Genomic DNA, 21,155 nt, shown 5'->3' on the forward strand with positions numbered 1-21,155 from the left:
CGTCTGGTCCAAGCCCCACTGTTCAGCACCATAGAGTGCTGCCCCCAGACATCTAGCTCAATGTATTTCTAGGGCTGGAGAAATAGGGCAATAAACATATTGATTACGTTTTTTGGCCACTGCTGAGTCAACACACTGTAGAGTAATGGTGCTCTTTTGGATTTGGTCAGTCCAGCTTGAGTTGCTATTCAGTCTGACACCTAGGTAGCCGAAAACCTTGACTTGTTCAAGCATGTTTGAGCCCACCTGATTTTCACTTTGGGTGGGGGTTCGAAGCCATGAATTTAGTCTTTGAGCAATTGGTCTCTCGACCAAAGTCAGTGCAGGCTGTTGCAAACCTGATTGTATATTGTGCACGCCCATAGGTGTTTTTGCAATCAGTAGCCTTTTATCTGTGAACAGGAGGGATGGAATTTGTATGCCCACAAAATTAGGAGAATATCCCCCCAGAATTGTACAGCGCTTTAACGAGCCCATTCATGTATAAGGTAAATAGGGTTGGGGTTAAGATGCATCCTTGTCGAACTCCCTTGTGCACTCCTATCTTCCCAGTGAGTTTGCCCCGTTCGCTCCAGCAAATCTGGGCATAGTTATCCTGGTGCATACGTAAGTTGTAGCAGCCCATTTGGCAGACCAAGATCCTGCAGGGCGACCAATAATTTGGTGTGGTTTATGGAGGAACATGCTTGCTTAAGACAAACTCAGCATAGAGATGACCCTGTTTGATAATGACTTCCTTCAAGGTAAGCAGTAAAAAACGGAATAGCTGCTGTAAGGTGCTAGTGGTTTCCTGAAGCCAGCTTGTAGGTGAGACAGTATATTGTTTGCCTCAATACAAGTATTTAGGTGCATCAGGATCAACTTACTAAAAGCTTTCTGAGCAGTATCTATGAAGCTGATTGGTCTGTAATTGGAGGGGTCCCCCTAATCCCCTTTTTTTAAAATCTGGCTGATTTCAGGACCATTCCGAGTACTTGGGATATCCCCTCCTTGCGCTATTTTGTTAAATGTTATGTGAAGTGCAGGACCCCGTATGGTGGATTCTGAACAGTAAAGATCGCCCGGTATCTTGTCTAATCCTTGAGCTTTACCCTTACCCAGGTTGCTGAATGCAGTTACAGTTTTTTCTAGAGTAAAGGAGAATGCTTCTTTTACTACTTTCTCTAGGATAAGGCTTGGATCATGCTTTGCGATCTCAGAGTCCTTGTCGTTGCCCTCCATCACTTTCAGCTGTGTACAGTGCTCCTCCCAAACATATGAACGAATAAAAAAATCCTCTTTTATTACCGGGTGCACTGCTCCTTTGGTTAATAAATGCCAAAATGATTTACTATTTTTCTTTCTTGATGCTTCAGCCAAAGTGCACCATTTCTCGTCCTCCCAACTTCTCTTAGCCTCTATCTGTGCCTTGTTGCAGTCCCTTCAATTAAGGCGGCCTTAGCCTGTTTTCAGTTACCGTTGAACCAGGGCATATCCCTACATCTGTGGGTCATGCTTACTGTCTGTCTAGAGAAACGGCTGTTGATTACCTTAAGGAGATGGGTGAAAGTAGGCATGATAGTTAAGTCATCCCATCCCAAGTTGCTCATGTTAACGAGGGCAGATGCTACCTCAGCATATATGTTAGCTCAGGACTTTTCATCTGAGACTCTGTGGCTCCATTTGATCGATCTATTATCATTTGAAGTGAGTATAGGAGTGACCATTCCGACAGAACTCTTCAGCAAAAAAGGAATGCTGACTAATCCCAGAACCACTGCATTATGATCACTGTCATGACCATATCATGTACTGTGTCTAGATTGATCAATGTGCAATCAAGCCTGCTTGGAGTGTTCACCCTCTTAAATGTAAAGGTAGCTTCTAAATCAGATTGTGTTGGTCTGTTGCAGGCACATACTCCCTGGGTTAAGGTAAAAGCTAGAACTTGCTGTGCCCAACTTTGTACATCTTTTAAGCGGGGTGCCTGCAGTTTTTGCATGAGGTCCTGGACATAGGCCACACACTCATATGTAAAGTTAAACTCTCCAGCTGCAAGAAAAAATTTCTCTCTATCTGAGTTGTAAAAAATTGGTCAAAAGAGCTAATCTGTTAGATTCCTGGTTTTTGTTTTTGAAACAATTATATATATTGATTAGTCTTCTTGAAAACTCCCCTTTTAGAGATATGGGGTCAAAGCCTATTAAATCGATATTTAGTCTAATGACTTTGCAGGCTAGGCTTGTTCTAACCCAAATGAGTAGACATCCGGACGGTCGGCCTGCTGGTGACGGTCTGGCTTGAATGCTAATGTTGGTGTACCGTACTGTACAAATTGGTTCGGTACGCCATGTTCACTGGAACATGCACATACGGCATTCGTCTATTAGGTTAGCCCAGTTGGAATCTGACAGTTTGGACCTTAGCCCTGCAATGTTCCAGGAAGTTATTTTTATTTGGTCTTTGAGATTTGGAAACACCTGTAATGTAGGGCACTCAACTTGTTCGTCTGTACGTGGGTTTGAATCGTGTTCTGGATATACATAGCCTTGTGATGGGGTAATTTCCATGTTAAGTGGGGTATTGGCTCCAGGGGATCTGGCCCTCTGGGGATGAACAAGGCTGGATCAACATGAGAAAGGTGCTGCTGTTGATATAACCTTAAGGCACATAGCTCCATGCGCCCCTAGGAAAATTGGTTCCCTTGGGCTGGGCCAAGGTCGACCATGCTAAAGGCTGGAACGGCACTCAACTCATGTAGTCATACAGTAGTATATCCAGAGTAAATCTACTTCGCTTATTGGATTAGACCACAGCATAAAGACTACACTGAATCATCATTCTTCATACAGTTGATTCATTTTGATTCCTGCGCATGCAACACTTGGTAATTAGAGATGAGTATTGTGATAATTCCCTACCTCTCACTCAAGCCCAATTTATTCAAAACAAACCCTACAAATCTTAGCAAATTTCCTTGCTCAGCCTCTTTTGTTATACACTGCATTGTCAGCCAAAATTCACCAGTACATGTTCCTGCTCCAGTCATGGGTGTGCGGCAACTACACCATTTTTGTACAGTTGCTTTATGTACCACAATAACCCTTTTCTGGTGCAATCGCTTTTGTACCTAGTAACATCATTCATTTTTCATATGCCCAAAAGTAGAGAAGGTGCTTTCAGGTCCAGAGGTATTCCGAAGTTTGCTTTCAGTTCCATACACACTCTTCTCCACTATATCTATATAATGATTGGGCAGCTCAATAGCATGTGTATGAAGGTGCCTCTTGACCAACATCCTCTTAAGTGATGCGCAATAGTAGACCTGTATTTATATTTTTCCTGAAGCATCATGTAGTATACTCAGTGGAGAATCTTTAATTGCATTATTCAAAATCCTGAGTGATAGTTTGCTCGGGTACATCAATGGCTTCTTCCACAAACTCTCCTTAGGGCTGCCTATTCCTTGTTCCCTGCTCTTCCTCATGTTCATTAGATCCATCTGTGTGCTCATCTTTATGGTGACATATGCGAGTGATTTTACCTCCTTTCCATCCTGCTTTTAAACAGTCTGTGTGTACTTCAGCTGTGATTCTAGCTGATTCGATTATTGATACTCTATAAATGGCTTGCGAAGGGTATTTAATCCTGCAATAGTAATGTCAGTTACAAACCACATTTTGTACAAATATACCTTAGCAGTACTATGCAAAAAAAACCTCTATTTTGTGAACATGTTTACAATATATCATTACTTTTGTAGACAGTTACCCATGTTAGAGTATATGTAAAATAGCTCAATACCAAATATTAACATTCATTGCAACAGGTGTGTAAATACAGTGCAAAATCACATTACGTGGCCAATTTCAAATATGCAGCAGAACAGGTATAGCCAAAACGTGTTATTTAACACACATTTCAGCTTTCCTTTTCAACCATCCCTCCAAAATTCCCCCACAAGGATCCTTCATCAGCCAACCCTGTTCAACATCTACATGGCCCCGCTCGCAGCCATCGTCAGAGCACATGGCCACAACATCACTTCATATGCAGACGACACCGAACTCATCCACTACCTATCCATCAAACCCAACATCACCCAATGCAACTTTCAAGACGGAATGGAACCTGTCACCATTTGGATGAAGAGCAGCTGCCTTCAACTTAACATGGACAAAACAGAGATACTCATCATGGGCCTACACCCCAACGCCTGGAATGACACCTAGTGACCCCCACCGTCGGGGACCCCACCAGCCCCACAGACCACGCACACAACCTCGGGTTCAACCTGAACTCCGAACTTAAAATGGACCACCAAGTCAACGCCATCACCTCCTCCTGATACCACACCCTCATCCTACTCTGCAAGACCTTCAAGAGGACCCCCCCGAACACAGGAAAACGGTCACTCACACCCTCATCAGTAGCAGACTGGACTACGGCAACCCACTCTACGCCGGTATCAACAAGAACCTTACCTGCAAACTGCAGAACGTCCAGAACACCTCCGCCAGACTTGTCCTCAACCTACCACACCATTGCCACATCAGTCAATACCTACTGACCCTACATTGGCTCCCCGTCGAGAAGAGAATCACTTTCAAGCTTCTTACCCACACACACAAGGCCCTCCACAACGCCGGGCCTGCCAACATGAACCATGCCTTGTGTTCTATGCTCCCCTGCGCTCTCTCCCCTCGGCCCAGCTCTCCCTCACAACTTTAACTCGGATCAAGAAAAGCAGAACAGGAGGGCGCTCCTTCTCCCTCCTCGCTGTCAAGGCGTGGAACTCACTCCCGCTCCTCCTCCGACAGACTGATTCGCTCCCCAAGTTCCTAAAAACCGCAAGACCTGGCTCTTTGATGGAACTCAGCGAACCTACAGGAGCTGCCGAACCCCCCCACCCACTGCCCTCTCCCTCAGTGCCTTGAGACCCGTTCCAGGTGAGTAGTTTGCGCTAAACAAACACCCTGATTGAACGATTGATTGAACTCATCCACACTTTGAAACAAACTATAAATGCAAAAAAAATATTGAAAGCTAGTTACTCATGATACATTTGGGAAGACAAATGGTATTCTCGAAAAGTGGATGTAACAATATATATGAAATCAGGATAAAGAACACCTCTTTAAGCCTTTTAAAAGAACTAAAAACATCTTCAACAGAAGTTGTTAAGTTGAAATGAATGAATACGACTTATTACTCATGATGCTTGATTCCTCAATCACCTCTAATACAGAAGATCATGGCATTCTACTTGAAGAATAAAAAGATGTATGTGCACTATTTGGGATGCAGCTAGCAGTAAAGTTGAATTTCTAAAATTAGTGAAATGCATTTCATTTTATGTGAATTACATTTGGGAAATGTGGAATATTAATGGTATTTAAATTTTAAAATATTGAACTTTTAACTTGTTTTCTAAAGTTTGAATCTAGTTACAATGCAATGAAGCGCTGTACAGGAGACAATGTATGTAGGTGAGAAGAAATACAACTTTTTAGGATGGGGAGGGTGGTGATGGGGACAAAGTGAAAAGGTTTAGAAAGCTGATAGCAGAATGAACGTAAAGCACGAGAGATGGGGGACTGATGAAGTGGGGGCACCTTACATTAAATGGCAGTGGGGGAAACTCCTTCCAGAACTGGAGCAGTGATCTGACCTGCTTGATTTGATTTGTGGAGTTAATCCAATGTTTTGACGCAGAGTAGGTCTCGGTGTGTAATCACTTCTTTTTCTTCTTGCTGTTCCACATTTGCAGCCTGGAGACTGTTCTCCTGGATGTTGTTTGTGGTTTGTTAGAGGTTCTCTTCTTGGTTTCAAATGTATGGAAGGATGTTGGTATTAACAGTCTTGTAAATGATGCAGCTAATGTTGAATATTTTGAGTCAGGCGTGATAATCACTTGTTTGTGCAGTATCAATTGCATGTTTAGAGAAAGGACCACTAAACAAATCTGTTCTCCTTGTTTCTTCTGCAGACGAACCCTGACATTTATGACCTACGTTTCACCCCAGCATACAAAAGCTCTGTAAGTGGTGTTCAAAATAATCTGAAGTTAATATTTCTGATACTTTATGTTAATTTACTTGAATTATGTGTAAGGAGCGATTTCTGCAATGTTAGCACCACGCTGCATATGTCATAAAAAACAGAATGTGTGGTTTTCATGTGGGGACCTAAGCCATCTCTCTCCGTTGAGCACTAAGTGGCACCAGTCAGAAAATTAAGACACACTCGTTAAAATATTAACTACCTTTTACAGGTCACAGTGTTTTGATATAGTGTGGGAGTTTAATGATAGCTTTGTAGATAGAAATTAAAGAATGTTTAAATCTTGAAGGCACTTGTAGTTCCTTTACTTTGCTTAGCTCAGGTCATACAATAGCAATATTCATGCTTTAGCTGCTGCTTGTATGTGGAAGGAAGACCTTCGAACACATCCATGGCTGCCATACCTCAATCCAAGATATCTTTAGGAGGAGGACAGAAAGATCAGTAAAATAATGTTTGATAGAAACAGAGAAATACATGACCATCGAGCTCACTCGTGAGGGTTTAGTTAGACCTGCGATCTCTAAGGATCAGTCAGGCCTGCAAATATATTTTAAAGTTGACTTTTAAAAGTTATTGCCATGATTATCATTTATGTAAACTGCATTTAAATTGTGAATTTCTATAAACTATTTTCCATTGATCCAGAATCCTAGGAAGAGAGCCTCAGGACACAGAGCTTCTTCCCAGTCCAGCTCCAGCTCTTCAAGCAGCAGCAGTAGCAGCGCCTCCAATGCCAGAAGATCTCAGAGGGTAGGTGCCCCATGAAAATAGATCACTATTACATTATCCCCTCATGTTGGACATCTTGGGAGGGCTCCTTTTCAGATTCTGCAAATTAACAAATTACGTTAAGCCAACTCTGAGGAAGTGGAGATGGAACGCTGGGCACCTTGGGGGATGGATGGATCACGAAAACAGGACTTTGGGTGCCATCCAAACTATTTAAAAAATGCTGTATTTCAAGGAAATGCCCACATTTCTAGAAGCAAACAAGTTTTATGATTACAAATATTCACAACATACTGCTTTGAAACTCGATTTATCTGCTGTGACCATCAAACTAGGAAATTCTGTACCACTCTACCACTGAAAAGTGCATACTCTCAATTTATTTTAAAGTATAAGTTCAAAAAGGTTCCATAAAAATGTGTTTTCACGAATTTGGATTGCTTTCTGCCTTGGTGAAACTGAATTGTGTTACATGAAAACCGATCTGTTGATTGGTTAACTTTGTCTAATGTCAACCATGTACATATGATCTTATGTTATTTCCTTTTGCTTTGAAGCGGTTCCGTCATCGCTGATTTCGCGTTCGTGTGAGCGGGCGGGGCCATGACGGAACCGCTCCGTCATGAGCACAGCTCAACCGAGGCTGGTGACTGAGCGGTTCCGTCACCAGCATGGGCGTGCCGCGCCTCCCCCCCCTCTTAGCGCTGCGGCGGAATAGCCGCCGCAGCGAAGGTTTTAATGTTCTGTACATATTCCAAAGCATGCATATGTGGTTCATAAGTGACAAACAAAATATCATCATGAGTGGAATGCTTGAATTAATTTCAGCCATTGCTTATTTCTCTAGCTGCTATCCAAGTCTAGACAGAGACCAGTCATATGCACATCACACTGGGGTCCTGCTCCAGTAGATATAGGCCACTCTGAGCTACAATGCCAGGTCCCATACAGTTGAGGATACCGGCATCCTTAAACATGTTACAAGCTATGTGTGACGTCAGTCCAATAACACAGTTGTTTGGGAACTTATGCCTGGGTTTCCCCATTGCACTTAGGGTGTCTCTTAGTTTCTGCCTTGTCTGGTGTAGCACGTTGAGAAGAAAACTATTGTTTATTACGAGGCCGAGTTCATTACAAGTGATACATTCAAGTAAGGCACTTATCACTCTTTATTTTTCCTGTAAACCATCTTGACAATGCATAGTGCTGTCTACAACAAACTCATGTAGAAGATATCTTCATGTTCTATATGAAAAATTTGAGGAATCCAAGCAATAATTCCCTCTGCAACTCAGGAGAAGAAGTCTTTATGTTGCCTAAAATAAACTTGAGATGAGATGTTTGTTTCTATGATAAACAGCCACTGGTGTCAAATGGTAAATCTGCTGATTATCGCTGATGCAAAGTGTGTCGTATGAAACGTTAATGAAGATCATTTGGAAAAAAGCAATTTTTTCAATGATAAACAGGCTACCATGTGTTTTCTTCAGCAAATCAGAGAAAGTGCAACTGTTGTCTTAAATAAATTAGAATAATCTAGATGAAACGTCAGTGTCCCCTACTAGAGACTGTGGGGCACATTAGCAAGAACCTCGTTCAAATTATCGCCGTTTTGCTGCAGGAAACTGCTGCTAAAATGGCGATAATGGGTTTGCTAATATGCGTTATAGAATTCCAATAGAAGTCCAGGTTATTGGAATTCTTAAACGCATATTAGCAAGCCCATTATCACAGTTTTAGCGGCAGGAAACTGCAGCTAAAACAGCGATAATTTTAACGAGGTCCTTGCTAATATGCCCCATAGTTTATGAATTATTTACTAACAACAAGTGCATCAGGCTTCATGCTTCTTGATTGTCTCTGGGTCGAAAAAGCTTGCAATCACTAAAGGCAGAGGCTTAGAAGAGAGATCTTTTCAGAGTCCCACAGATGGTGGTGAAGATTCTAAAGACTGTGCAATTGCAATTTGGAAAGCACAGAATATGTTTCCTATGATGGACTGTGAAAGTCGAGGCATTATGGATTCTCGGGGCTCTGCTGTACAGCATAAGTACAACCAGTTGCGTTATACACAACCTGGCCGAGCAATTTTTTGCAATTCAAATCTATGGAAACCAAAAATATTTGCACACGGCCCTTTTTTCTTATTATATAGCAAGGTTATCCTCTGAGCAGAGTGCCCCATGTTTAATTGTGCAAGGGTGTTATCTGAACAAACATCCACTTTAGAAAGTGCCTGTGCATCCCTCCTGACAATAGAACTGGTGTAGAGTTTTCAGGTCTCCATTGTAATAGCTGTTTTCCACTTTTTTCACATACCTCTAGCCTGCATTTATGGGAGACAACAAGCCCCCAGTGTTGGCAGTTACTGCTCAAGCGGTGAGAAATGACAACAAGAAACAAGGATACCAGGTGATCGTATACGCCGACTACCACGCCTCCAAGCCCCAGATCCAGGCCTATGCTGTGGAAATCGCCGGCTCCAGTAGATGGCGGGCTTGTGCAAATGCGGTTGTTGTCAATTCTCATGAAGCACAGGTGAGGCCAGGCGAGCAGACGGCACAGGGAAAGTAACATCTTCTCTGTATATAATACATCAAATTAATATATGTAATTTTTTACATTATGATTAGGCCTACCTGAAATGGGGTCAGAATTGCAAGGACTACAAAATTGCCGCAACGGCTCAAACTGGTCACTTTGGCAGTCAACCGGGCTTGAGGCTGAAGGTGGAGTGGCCCAAAATTCCATCAAAACTGAAATCGGCTGGAAAATGGTAATATTTCTACATTACGTAAGAATTAACTGATTGTACATGTTCAGGCAAAGAAAGAAATTCTATATTCTGAGGTAGGCACCAACAGGTGATTTCCCCTTGTGACTTACACATTAGCACTATAGAAGGTCTCAATTCAAGCTGTAGTTAAAAATAGTGTTAAGCAGGTTGGTAGGTCTTCGGAGTCCTGAAAATAAAAATGGGTATTCAAAATGTTTTATGTTGAAGTACTTCAGAATAGACATCTTACATCATATTCATCCTCAAAGTTCAAAATGTACCCAACATACGACACAAATAACCAGATGCCTAGACATTTGCTCCTTGATGTTAGTCTCCACTAACCTGTACTAGCACTGCAGCTTTACCTGAAGGTCATCTTCGAATTTATTTAGACTTTTTTCTCTTGAGTAGTTTTTCAATGATGGTCATTTAACAGTCTTTGTAAAAAAAAAATCCTGTTTCCACTTTTAACTTAACCTGGTGCATGTACCTCATTCCGCTGACAAGTCATTCCATTTCTATCCCAATATTCAAAAGAAGGCATGCTTTGTAACATAAAAAAATCATTCAATTCTCTCAGCATGCATTTATAGGCCTATACTATAATCCTTAACTTCTAATCAATCCAACATTTTAGCGTATTTTAATTTAGTTGCATAACATACTTAAAATATTTTCACAAGTTCAATAAATATGTGTTTGTCTCATGCGGTGCTAGGAAAGAACAAATGCTACAATTTTTTTGAATTTTTCAATAACAGGCTTGCAGTCAGGATTGGGTACTTCTTCTAATGGGAGAGAGGCACAAATAACTGAAACAGTTACAAACATTTAGGCGGCATTTAGAGTCTGCCGGCATGCTGCAGCCTCCATCAACCAATAGATGCATCTCTACCCACTACTTGAAGTTCCTGTGCCCTGCAGAAATGGGAGGCTGCAAGGTTTCCACTGGTAGAACCTTAGCTGGCTCTTCTGAGGGAAACCCTTGAATGGGGGTCCATTAGTCATGGGACCACAGGCCCATAGTGGGCAATTGCTCCATGCTATTTAGGGTGGTGTGACTGTCACTCTTATTGAAAATCGCATAGTGACTCACACACTACATGTCTGAGGCATTATTTTGTTGTTGTGGAACAAACTTCCACTTCGGGAGTTTGTTCTTGTAGCAGCCATATCAAACATGGTGCTCACACATCAGATATTCAGTGCCTTTGACGAAGCCTCCTCAGCAGCGCCTTCACGCAGAGCACAGAAATCCGTGTCTGGCAGGTTGTGATGGCTGCATCTGCTCTGGGGTGTCCTCTTCTAGGACTGTGGAGGACAGAGCCTCTGCTGACCTGGTGGGATGGCAGGCCACACTCTAAACTCTAAAGCAATGCCCAGGAATGATCTAACTCTACACTCTAAAGGAATCCCATGGGATGATCTAACTCACCAGTGATGGCACTGACGTAATCAATGCCGAAGGGCTGATGAAGTGATTGCCAATGCCTACAATAGGACAGAACATGCACTTGAATGATGGAAGGAAAGACTCCAATTTGAAATATACAGTATGCAAAATCTCAACTGATCGTAAATGACTCCCTACAAATAGATCAACTATTTTTACATTCCTAAACCAAGCCAAACTCACCCATTAAGGAGCATGATTAGCTACTTAAACAAATGCTACAATGCAGATCACTGTATTTATGGAAACATTACCACCTAATTTTATACTTCATCTAAATGAGTAAATCAGCATCATATATTACTGTTGTTTCAATTATGCAGGGCTGCACAGTTTGTCCCAGGAGCTGCACTCATGGCTGGGTTCTCTGAAAAGATGCAGAAAAATCCCTCTAAGAAAGCAACAGTGGTCCTCTCACTAAGCTCTCCAAGATCCATTGATGCAGTTATGCAGGTTCCAAAGGTAAATATTACAGCTACTGACAGTAACACATTTCTAACCATGTAAAGGGTGGATCCATCGATATGTAATGCCTTTTTCTGATTACTTTGCAGCTCACACTTTATTACAGATCCATTCAGCTTCCATTTGCGATCCCTGCTGCTCACCCTACACAGATCTCATCCCTTCAGTCCCCCAGCTGGAATATTTTTACTGAAGCCCCTGAGTACCTGCTGGACAACCTAAGAGGTAAACACCTGGGAGCACTTATATCTAACTATTCCTTTGCTCTCGAATGTCAATTACATTTTCTTTTAAGGCCACACATGCTGTTTGTGTGGAATTTAATTAATATCAGAACATGGCACACATTTGTGTAAAAAAAAACTAAAAATATAAAAGTGCAAACATTTGAATATATACTTGTCCTCCTAATTACAATATATAGTTTGCGGAATATTATAAAATCACCGAGCACACGTCCCAATAAAAACTGGTACTACATCATACTTTCAATGTAATATACGTGTCTAAACTTTTAAACGCTCAAATAACAGGCACTCTAATAATATGTATTCATACCATGGGCAAGGCATGAGCATTGAAATTGGGAATACATATAGGATTTTAACGAGGCATGTTGCAATCCATGCAACCATGACTTTGCCATTGCAAAATAAAGGAGTATTCATGACGAAGAAAATGCGCACTCATTTACCTGATGTGAACATAAATAAAATCAGGTTTTTACAATTAGGCACTTGGTGTTGATGATAGGGCAAAATATTTAAACACGGATGCCAGTTAGTAGTAGCAGCAGCTATCCTTGGCTTTCCCTTTGGTAACTTTGATCTCAGGCATCATGAGGTCAGAGGCAGTAATATTACAAAGGTTAATTTCTTTCATTTCCACTCCTAGCATTTCCTCATCACTAACAAAGATGCATCTGATGAGCTACATTTGAGAAAGGGGCCAATGCAGCAACATCCACCTTTAAAAAAGTGTCCTGTCACTTCCAGTGACCAGTACGTTGTTGATAACCAATATCCTGTTTGTAGCGTTTCTATTTTTCTCACTGTAGGGTGTACAAACATAAATATTTGAGTTCTTGTTTATAATTTCTTAGGTCGCTGCACGGTTTCCAAGGACACAATCACCACCTTTAATGATGTTGCTTTTAACTACTCGATGCCCCGAAGCTGCTACCATGTCCTGGTCCAAGACTGTAGTCCTGATCTGAACTTCCTGGTGATGGTGAAGAAAGTGGAAGAGTCTTCCGAGCAAAAGGCCATCAATGTCAAACTTGGCAGCTAGTGAGTATTTTCAGTCTAACAAGCCGAATGTTCAAAAGTGTGTATCCGTGGTGTTACCCTTAGATGTTAATCTCTCAAAACCAGTAGAAATGTGTTCCTTGTGTGTTTTATTCTATGACATGGTTGTCTAATGATTTTTATGCTTTATCGGATTCTAGAGGTGGTCAGGGCAATATCTTGCATCTCGGTGAGCTACAAACATATGACAATAGCTATAAAAAGGACTAAAAAATGATGCAGAATATCTTACAGTGGATCATCTGGCTAGTAAGAATCCAGTTGATCCCTGTGGTACCCTGTGCCAATCATACTGTTTGATATTTCTGACTAAGAAAAAACTGTAACCAATTAAGCTCACTCCCCTCCAAGCCATCTCTGATGATATGATTGAGTAGGATAACATGATAAACCATATCAAATGCTACAGATCTAAGTTAATTTGTAGGTCAATTAAAATAGATAACAGAACAGATTCAGTATTATGTGGTGTGTGAATGACAGTTTGCGAATCATCTAGAAATTTTGTCTCTTGTAAATGAGTACATAGAATACTTCCCACACATTTTCAGTGGTTTGGGGAATAATTGGTAAAAGTGAAATAGGATGATACTCTTTATGTCTTATGAGTCACTGTCTTTTTTTAACATTGTAACAACAGTTTCTTCTTTAAGGGTGCTAGGAACTAATCCTTGTTCAAGTGGAGAATTAAACCAAACAAGCAAAGGGTCAGATTTCGTGCTGGGTAATTGAAGGACAAGGTTCCAATGGGGTGCCTGAGTTTACTTTGGCAATCATAGAGAGTAGGTCTTCCCTAGTCAACTGGACTGAAGAAGATACGTTTCACAACTGAATTTTATAAATATCTAGGCCAAAGTTGACAAATTTTCCAAAAATATGAGGTGAGTTGCTCGCAGAACACTTGTGCTGGTATCATGCAAGATGTTATTGTGGAAGTGTCAGAGAGCTCCTGAGAATCAAAAAGATGAATTTCTGCTTGGTTGCAGAGACACTGATTACAAAGAAAAAAGCAATTTTGTCTGACCCAAACAAATGTGCTATTTGTATGCAGATAGCCCTTTTCTAAACTCTCTGTAACCTTTAACATGATCACTGAATGATGCCCCCATTTGCATTGTAGCCAGCTGAGTTTGAATTTGACCTGTGCTAAATCATGGGAGTACTATAGAGCAGAAACTCATTTAGAAGTCAAAGGGGCATGGTTATCAAATGCCATCATTAACCACTTTGAGAAAGCAGACATTGATACTAAGCTGAATTCTGTTTTTTTTAAACTAGTCTCACCAAAGGACTTGGCAATATCAGTTAATATTGCTCTGTTCACTGCAAGAGATCCTAATAGTATAAGAAGTCTGTGTTTCCTCGGGTAACGACAATCAGATTTAATAAAAATGATGGTCATATAGGGAGAGGGAAGGACAGAAGGTTTACCTAATGACAATTAATGATTGGACATGTTCTAACGCATTTCCTTCCACACGTGTGGGTACAGGTATTGATTGTATTAGTTGCCCTTTGCCTCTCACCTTATCTTTCTGTAACCTGAGTGCTCTGTATTGGGTTATTACGGCAGTGATGATGCAACACCAGACAAAATGTGATCAGCTTGTCTCTACTGGGAACATTTTCAGATTTTGTATTGTTATGTCCAATTGCCATTTAAAACACAACTTTTATATATATAAAAAGCTACTTTGAACAACGTTCATATCCAGTAATATTTGTTTTGTGGAACATAGAGTGAAGGGGCTTGGTTCAATGGGCAGCAAAGGTCTATAATACTTTTTACTCGCAGGATGTTTTTTGTCGGTCTATTTCCAACAACTTGGTTTCAGGCATAGACTCCAAGAGGAGTTGTCCAGTTTGCTAATTGGTTTTCCCAGTTAGTGAAAAATGGCTATTGGCCAGTAATTTTGCCAGTGAGCAATTTAGTAGAATAGAAGCATCCCTATTCTGAATTTGGCCATTTAAAAACAAATCATACGACACCATATTAATTAACTGAGGGATCTAGCATATGTAACACGCAGCATGGATTTCTGCAGTAATTAAAATCATGGTAAAACACGGACTCTTGCTAATTGACCAGTCCTATCCCAAAATGCAACTGATGTCAAATTAAGGGAAATGAGATAACAATAGAAATACAAGCTATAAGATGGGAGGTGGCCCATCATGCTGACCCAATCTGCTGACTACCCCGAGCCAGAGAACAGGCATGTGGTATGGGCAGTGGGTAAAGCCCATTTTCTGGGTGGAAAATTAGAATTACGACTCTCGCTTGTCGAATCAGATGGTGCAATGTTTTTTCTTAGGAACGTGCACCATGCAGAAGGGATTTCTTGATTTGCGTTAAGTATGTGTCAGGGAAATTCTTGAATTACACCACCTGACCATGTAAGTGTTTATGCAGTGACACATTTTTGGTTTTACAGGAAGGGCCTTCTTTTATTCCAAAGTGCAAGCCTATCAAACAAACAGAGCAAAGTGTTATAAGCGCTAGGCCACACACTTACCATAACAAAGCATGTGATTTTGCATTGGAAGTAAAAGATATTACAAACATACATATAATCTGTTCTTCTTTTTCAGCGATATTGACATGTATCCATCTGCTGACTCCCTGAAGCTGACGGTAAATGGCATTGAAGTCAACAGGCTGCCATATGAATCACATTCTGGTAGGTGACAGAGTTGTATTGGATGCATCAATAATCAAACAATCAATTTCATCACAACTGAAATGAGGACCCATTTTAGGGTCAGTGGCAGGGGTCTACCAGGTTACAGCTGATAAGTTAGTATAACTCATTTGCTTCTATTATGAGATGAAGCCAGCAGTTGATGCTGCGGTATCTTCAATATCAGCATCAGGGGATAATGCTCAGTTAAGAGTCCTGTAGTTTTTCATTGTCCTTCTATGTGTAAATGAATTCAGACTCTTCTCTGGCCCGTTCTCCTGCACTCCCCTGCTCTCCCTGTCCTTTCGTTTGACTATATTGTCTTCCCTTGCTGGTCACCAATTCTCTCTATGGTTTCAAATTGTATAAAGTGGTCAAAAATGTCACTCTAGTTCTGTAACACACGTAAAAAGATTTGTGGTGCAGATTGGATTGGTTGTTGGTCCTACAATGAGTAAATCATGTACATGCTTGTCTTTCTCTTGAATCGATTCACAAAGACCACCTTTAAAAATACAGGAATCTACTCCTATGTTTTAGCAGATTTTTGACTTTTTGTGTTGCTTAACCATTATAAGCCAAAATCCTGGGAATCCATGGCAGTCATACTATTCCAAGAGCACCACTACTCCCAAAACTGTACTTATTTGAGTTTTCAACGCTCATAAAATGTGCATGAGTAAACATGAGCATTTTTGAAATTTTTCTCTGGAAGGAAGGTTTTCCCCTTTGTGTAAGCCCCGTGTTCTACCCTTTATGCTTACATTAAATATGGGAGTGTTACTTTTGTTCTCTTATACCGAAAAGGTATTTGCTCATACCAGTGACATGAGTAGTGTTATGTATATTTCCAGGATGGGAATCCAATTTCAAAATGTTCATCGCACTTTGTGCTTTCATAATTCACAAAAATTACACACAACTCCCAGGTTTCCCAAAGTAACTATGTTTATCTGACAAGTAGCTAAATCAATAGTTACATGTCTGAGATGTATTAATTTCAGCCTTTTCTACAAGCTTCGAAAAATCTTAACTTGAATTGATCACGTGAAGTTAATTATCGCATTTTAAAGATTTTGAATGCTGACTTTTTGTGGCAACACTGGTTGATCTTAAGCAGATCATTTGATCCTAAAACTGTATTTGAATTTACTCAAGGATACATAGATGCCACCTTCTGACTTGATGACATGTGAATCATGTTTCCTTGCAATTTTGTAGGTTTGCTGAAATGGGATTTAAAGTATCACCAGGAGGGAAATCAAATATACACGTGGTAATGGTACCACAATATTACGTTTTGAAAGCTGACATGCACACATATGGAGACCAGCATATTAACTATTAGAATATATTGAAGATAAGTAGGCATAGGCCTGCATTGATTTACTATACTTAACTCTAAAGGTAATACCACAAAAATACACACTCACACACGCACACACTCACACAGACACACACACACACACACACACACCGTTATATACCTGCTTACACAATATTCTGGTTGTCAATTTCTTAACACAATATTTGTACATTTCAATATTTCTGTAATCAATATTCTGACACACAAGCACAAATATATTTTCCCTTTATTATTGAGTCAGACCTAAAGTGGAATTGATAAGCCTTTATTGTTAGTCGATAAAGTGTGATGATTTGGCATAGAACAGGCCTGTAATTATTTGAAAAATGTTCTCTAGAGATTGCACTTTCCTAGGAAATAAATTAAAGGGCCCCCTCCTGCATAGTATGCATGTTTATATGCATACTTGTTGCATTCTAAATAGATGTTTCAAATTAAAACTATATGTACAGCTCCAATTTATTAACAGATAAATCTCTTTCTCTTCTTGGATCTATCTCTAGCACTTTTTTTTTATCTCTGCTGCATGTGTTCTACAATATATTCTGAAGTTCTTTGTTCATTTAAAATTCAACCACAGTACACTTCTTTTGATTCCAGAACTGCATTTGAAGATTGAAAAGGAGACTGATGGGCTGATCCTCCTCGCACCGGACTTTGGCATTGAGAAGCTTCACTACAATGGAGTCACATGCCAGGTATTCTGATGTATTTCACTCACTGCATGGTTGGCCGTTATGACAAGATTACATAGATTTACATCAGAGGTCTCTTTATTTCTTTATCATAAAGGTTACACCAGCTTTGTGGATGAAGGGCAAGACATGTGGAGTTTGTGGCCATCATGACGATGAGCGGGAACAGGAATATCAGATGCCAGATGGATATGTTGCTAAAGATGAGGGGAGTTTTGTCCGGTCATGGATTACAGAGGAATCATGTTCTGTTTAACAGTGAACAAAGGTTCTGAACTGGTGAGTTGACACAACGGATTCATTTGAGGAATGCAATAACTCTAGCAGAGTGGCCATCATTTTATTGGAACCAAGTCTACCATATAGATTGGCAGAGAGGCCCATGCATCCAATAAAACATTTCCTCTCTCAATTAGTTTTCCCACATTTAGCTTCCTGGTATTCCTAGTCATTACTGAATATTATAACTTGATATGTAAGCCCATTTCATTTTGTCTCCATTTCCAAATAGTATCTAGAATGTCAAATTATGAACATGATTTGTTTAATGGTAGGATGAATATCACAATTTAACTTGTAGCACAAATGTTTGCATGTTTCTTAATCATTTTGCTTAAGACTGTCAAGGAGTAGCAGGGTTGTGCTGCAATGGAAAGTAGGTTGTTTCTACCCAATACACACTCCATGCACAAACGTTACTACACATACACACACATAAACACACCCACACATAAATACCTGCATCTTCTATTTGCTAAAGAGATGAAATATGACACTAAAAGTGGTTCCAAAAAATTTCACATTTCAAAACTATTAGATGATATTGTCTGTGAAGTACAAAGCGTTTAACAGTCATATCTCCTCAGATTCAACATTTGCGACATGGTATTCCGAATGGATACCAGTTCCATTTTTGGAACAAATGTGTTTAGGGCTCCCCTTCAATGCCAATTTGATATCATATGAATCAACATTTTGCCAACCCCCCACATTGGCATGGTAGCCCTTCACAAAAACAAAGTGGTCCAATTTGGAACTCTACTAAAAATCAAACAGATAAATCAAACTCATCTTTTTAAATGCATCCCCATTTTCTTTAGGGAAAACAGCTGTATTATAAAATAGATATTTTATTGAAAAGCAATAACAGATATGGTGATTTGTTGACCCCAGCAGGCCACCATCCTTGTGATGGCCTCCAATTGGAATGAGTTGCAATTTGCAACTTACCTGATGAATATTAATGAAGTAGGTTGAATTGCGACCCACTCTGACTCTGAATTTTCCAACTAGACCCAATGATACATAGATCAGTTCAGAAAAGTAATTACTGGACACAAAATTAGTGATTTCAAACTGAGACCTGTATTTTGCAACAAGCAAATACAATATTGGTCCTATGATTCCTCCTCACCTTGGGTTTTCCCTCTTAACTTTTTTCCATCACTTAGCCTGCCCTTCACTATGCCTGTTTACGAGATATTCATCCATATAGTAATTGATCACACCCATGAGACAGAGAACCAATTATGCCACAGCACAGAGAAGCAAGTGACTCTAGAAGGTTGTTGACGTGTTTCAGCTTTGTCTCAGAGATGTACCTTGAGTCCCCTGTTGGTGACGTTATATGAGTTAGGCCCAGGTGATCCTAAGGAGCTGATATGTTCCCCAATGCAGAGAGTGTTAAGGTAATTTGACTGAAATAAGTACCCAAATATGGGTCAGATGAAGGGGTATGGCTGATATCCTGTATGACGGATTGATAAAATGATGCCCTTTGGAAAAAGCCAATGGACCTAGACACTTACGTATTGTTCTGCTTGTGATTAACCTACCCTGCAATTGAGTGGACAGGAGGGTGGGGGTGCAAATCAAATTCCAGTCTTATTTGGTCTATACTCCTACAAATGTTGTGCTATTGGAAAATATAATCTTGCAAATGCAGCCTTTACTGACTATAAAGTGGGGTTTACTTATGTAAATGTAAATGTACAGGAATTTATATAGCGCAAATCACCGAGCGGTTTCTAAGCGCTAGCTTAGGGAACCCGTCCTGGTATTCCCCTGTGAGATAACCCGGCAGGGTATCCGCAAGGTGAAAGCCAGGCATCCCGCCGCGAGGGGCCGTTGTGGAGATTAAGCAAGCTATTGCCCAGAGTCGCAGAGTGAGAACCAGTGAATCGAGTAGGCACCGGAGCGAGAATTGTCGAGTCCATGGACATTTTAGGACTCAAGCCCCGCTGAGCCGGGAATTGAACCCTGGTCCCGGGCTGACCTCTGCTTCCAGGTCTGCCTCCTCTACCCAGTGAGCCACACTTCTCCAATCTCTACCCAGTGAGCCACACTTCTCCACATGATTTAGATTAAAACAGTTTTTAATAGAATTTATAGAAATAGAAGTCTGCAACCAAAGAAGTATAAGAGCCTCTCTTATAATACTATATTTACAAGACAACTTGTCTTGTAATACCACATATTTCCCCATACAAATTTTGCAAGGCAAACCCTACTGTAAATTGTGTGAGGAAAACACAATTTGGTCTTAGTTTCGCAGCTTGTAGAATGAGAACAGGGCACTGGAAGATAATATGGCATCCAGTAAAAATTGCATCCTGTGGTAATGCCTGAACGTATTCTGCCAATTATCTGGGAGCTTACTGCTAAAAAAAACTACTTATACTCATATATGTTCCGCCACTAACAACATATGTATCTGCATTTGTTTGTGTGCATTTATTGATGCCTAGTACAGTCAACACTGTCAGGGCCTCAGCATAAACCTGGCTGTTGCATGTTGATAACTTTCACTCTTTTTGTACAGATTCTACTCTGAACTCTGCTGAAAGTCTAAAGTGGGCAAGAAGTGAAGATTTTAATGACACAACATGATGCTGATTTGAAGAACTACAAAGCACTCCGCAGAACAACCACTCAGAGGATGAGATTTCCACATCAACCTTTCACCAGTGTGTCATTTTAAATGATTCTAAATCTAAATTGACCCATGATTTGCTATTCCAACTATAAAATGATAAATTCCATATAAATATATTATTTCCAAATAAACATTTCTTTCATTCAAAAAGAAGCACAGGCGTCATTGTTTCATTTCAGTTAGCAAGTCATTAAGGTGTAAACATAAATGTACCTTTTTGTCCAAAGAATTAAGATTGGATCAATTATTTTGCAGTTGCACTGGAGTTAGGGGTGCAGCACCTGATGCAGTCCCAAAAGAAAGGTCAGTAAAATAATGGAATATAAAGAGGACGCTTTAAAATGGTTTATTTTTCCTTTCAGAATTTCATCTATTTTTAAATACATATGGTTAAATGCCAAGCACACTTTCCTTTCACTAATAATTCATCGATAAAACAATACCTGTTTGGTTTCTTTTTGGCTGTGTAGGACCTTCATTTGGTAACCTGAAACCAAGTAATGCTTAACTAAAAATCAGGAGACTGGAAATGAACGTTCTAAAATTGTTCTAAAACACACAAAAGTTTGGCTCTTACTAGACATTAAGCATATTGAAAAATATATCACCTTAATGAGACCTACAAATGAGATATTTCCTGTAGTTGTTTGTGTTAGATACCCTACATTTTAGAAGCTTGAACACAAACCGCGTACAATAG

The 21,155-nt window shown here is 40.2% G+C and overlaps 1 protein-coding gene across 1 annotated transcript in view; it reads left to right on the forward strand.

Annotated features, from left to right (window-relative positions):
- LOC144756177 (vitellogenin-A2-like) overlaps positions 1-20,608 on the forward strand; it is a 60,128-nt gene extending 39,520 nt beyond the window's left edge. The window contains exons 24-34 of the mRNA XM_078645766.1: positions 5,969-6,019; positions 6,691-6,795; positions 9,100-9,312; positions 9,408-9,550; positions 11,330-11,468; positions 11,561-11,696; positions 12,574-12,760; positions 15,371-15,459; positions 17,426-17,523; positions 17,618-17,799; positions 20,342-20,608. Coding sequence (XP_078501892.1) covers positions 5,969-6,019; positions 6,691-6,795; positions 9,100-9,312; positions 9,408-9,550; positions 11,330-11,468; positions 11,561-11,696; positions 12,574-12,760; positions 15,371-15,459; positions 17,426-17,523; positions 17,618-17,776 — 1,320 coding nt within the window. The 3' untranslated portion in view covers positions 17,777-17,799; positions 20,342-20,608. The remainder of the gene's footprint in view (positions 1-5,968; positions 6,020-6,690; positions 6,796-9,099; positions 9,313-9,407; positions 9,551-11,329; positions 11,469-11,560; positions 11,697-12,573; positions 12,761-15,370; positions 15,460-17,425; positions 17,524-17,617; positions 17,800-20,341) is intronic.
- Positions 20,609-21,155: the final 547 nt, after the last annotated feature.

Source organism: Lissotriton helveticus, chromosome 1_1 (genome assembly GCF_964261635.1).
Source record: "Lissotriton helveticus chromosome 1_1, aLisHel1.1, whole genome shotgun sequence".
Classification (NCBI taxonomy): Eukaryota; Metazoa; Chordata; class Amphibia; order Caudata; family Salamandridae; genus Lissotriton; species Lissotriton helveticus.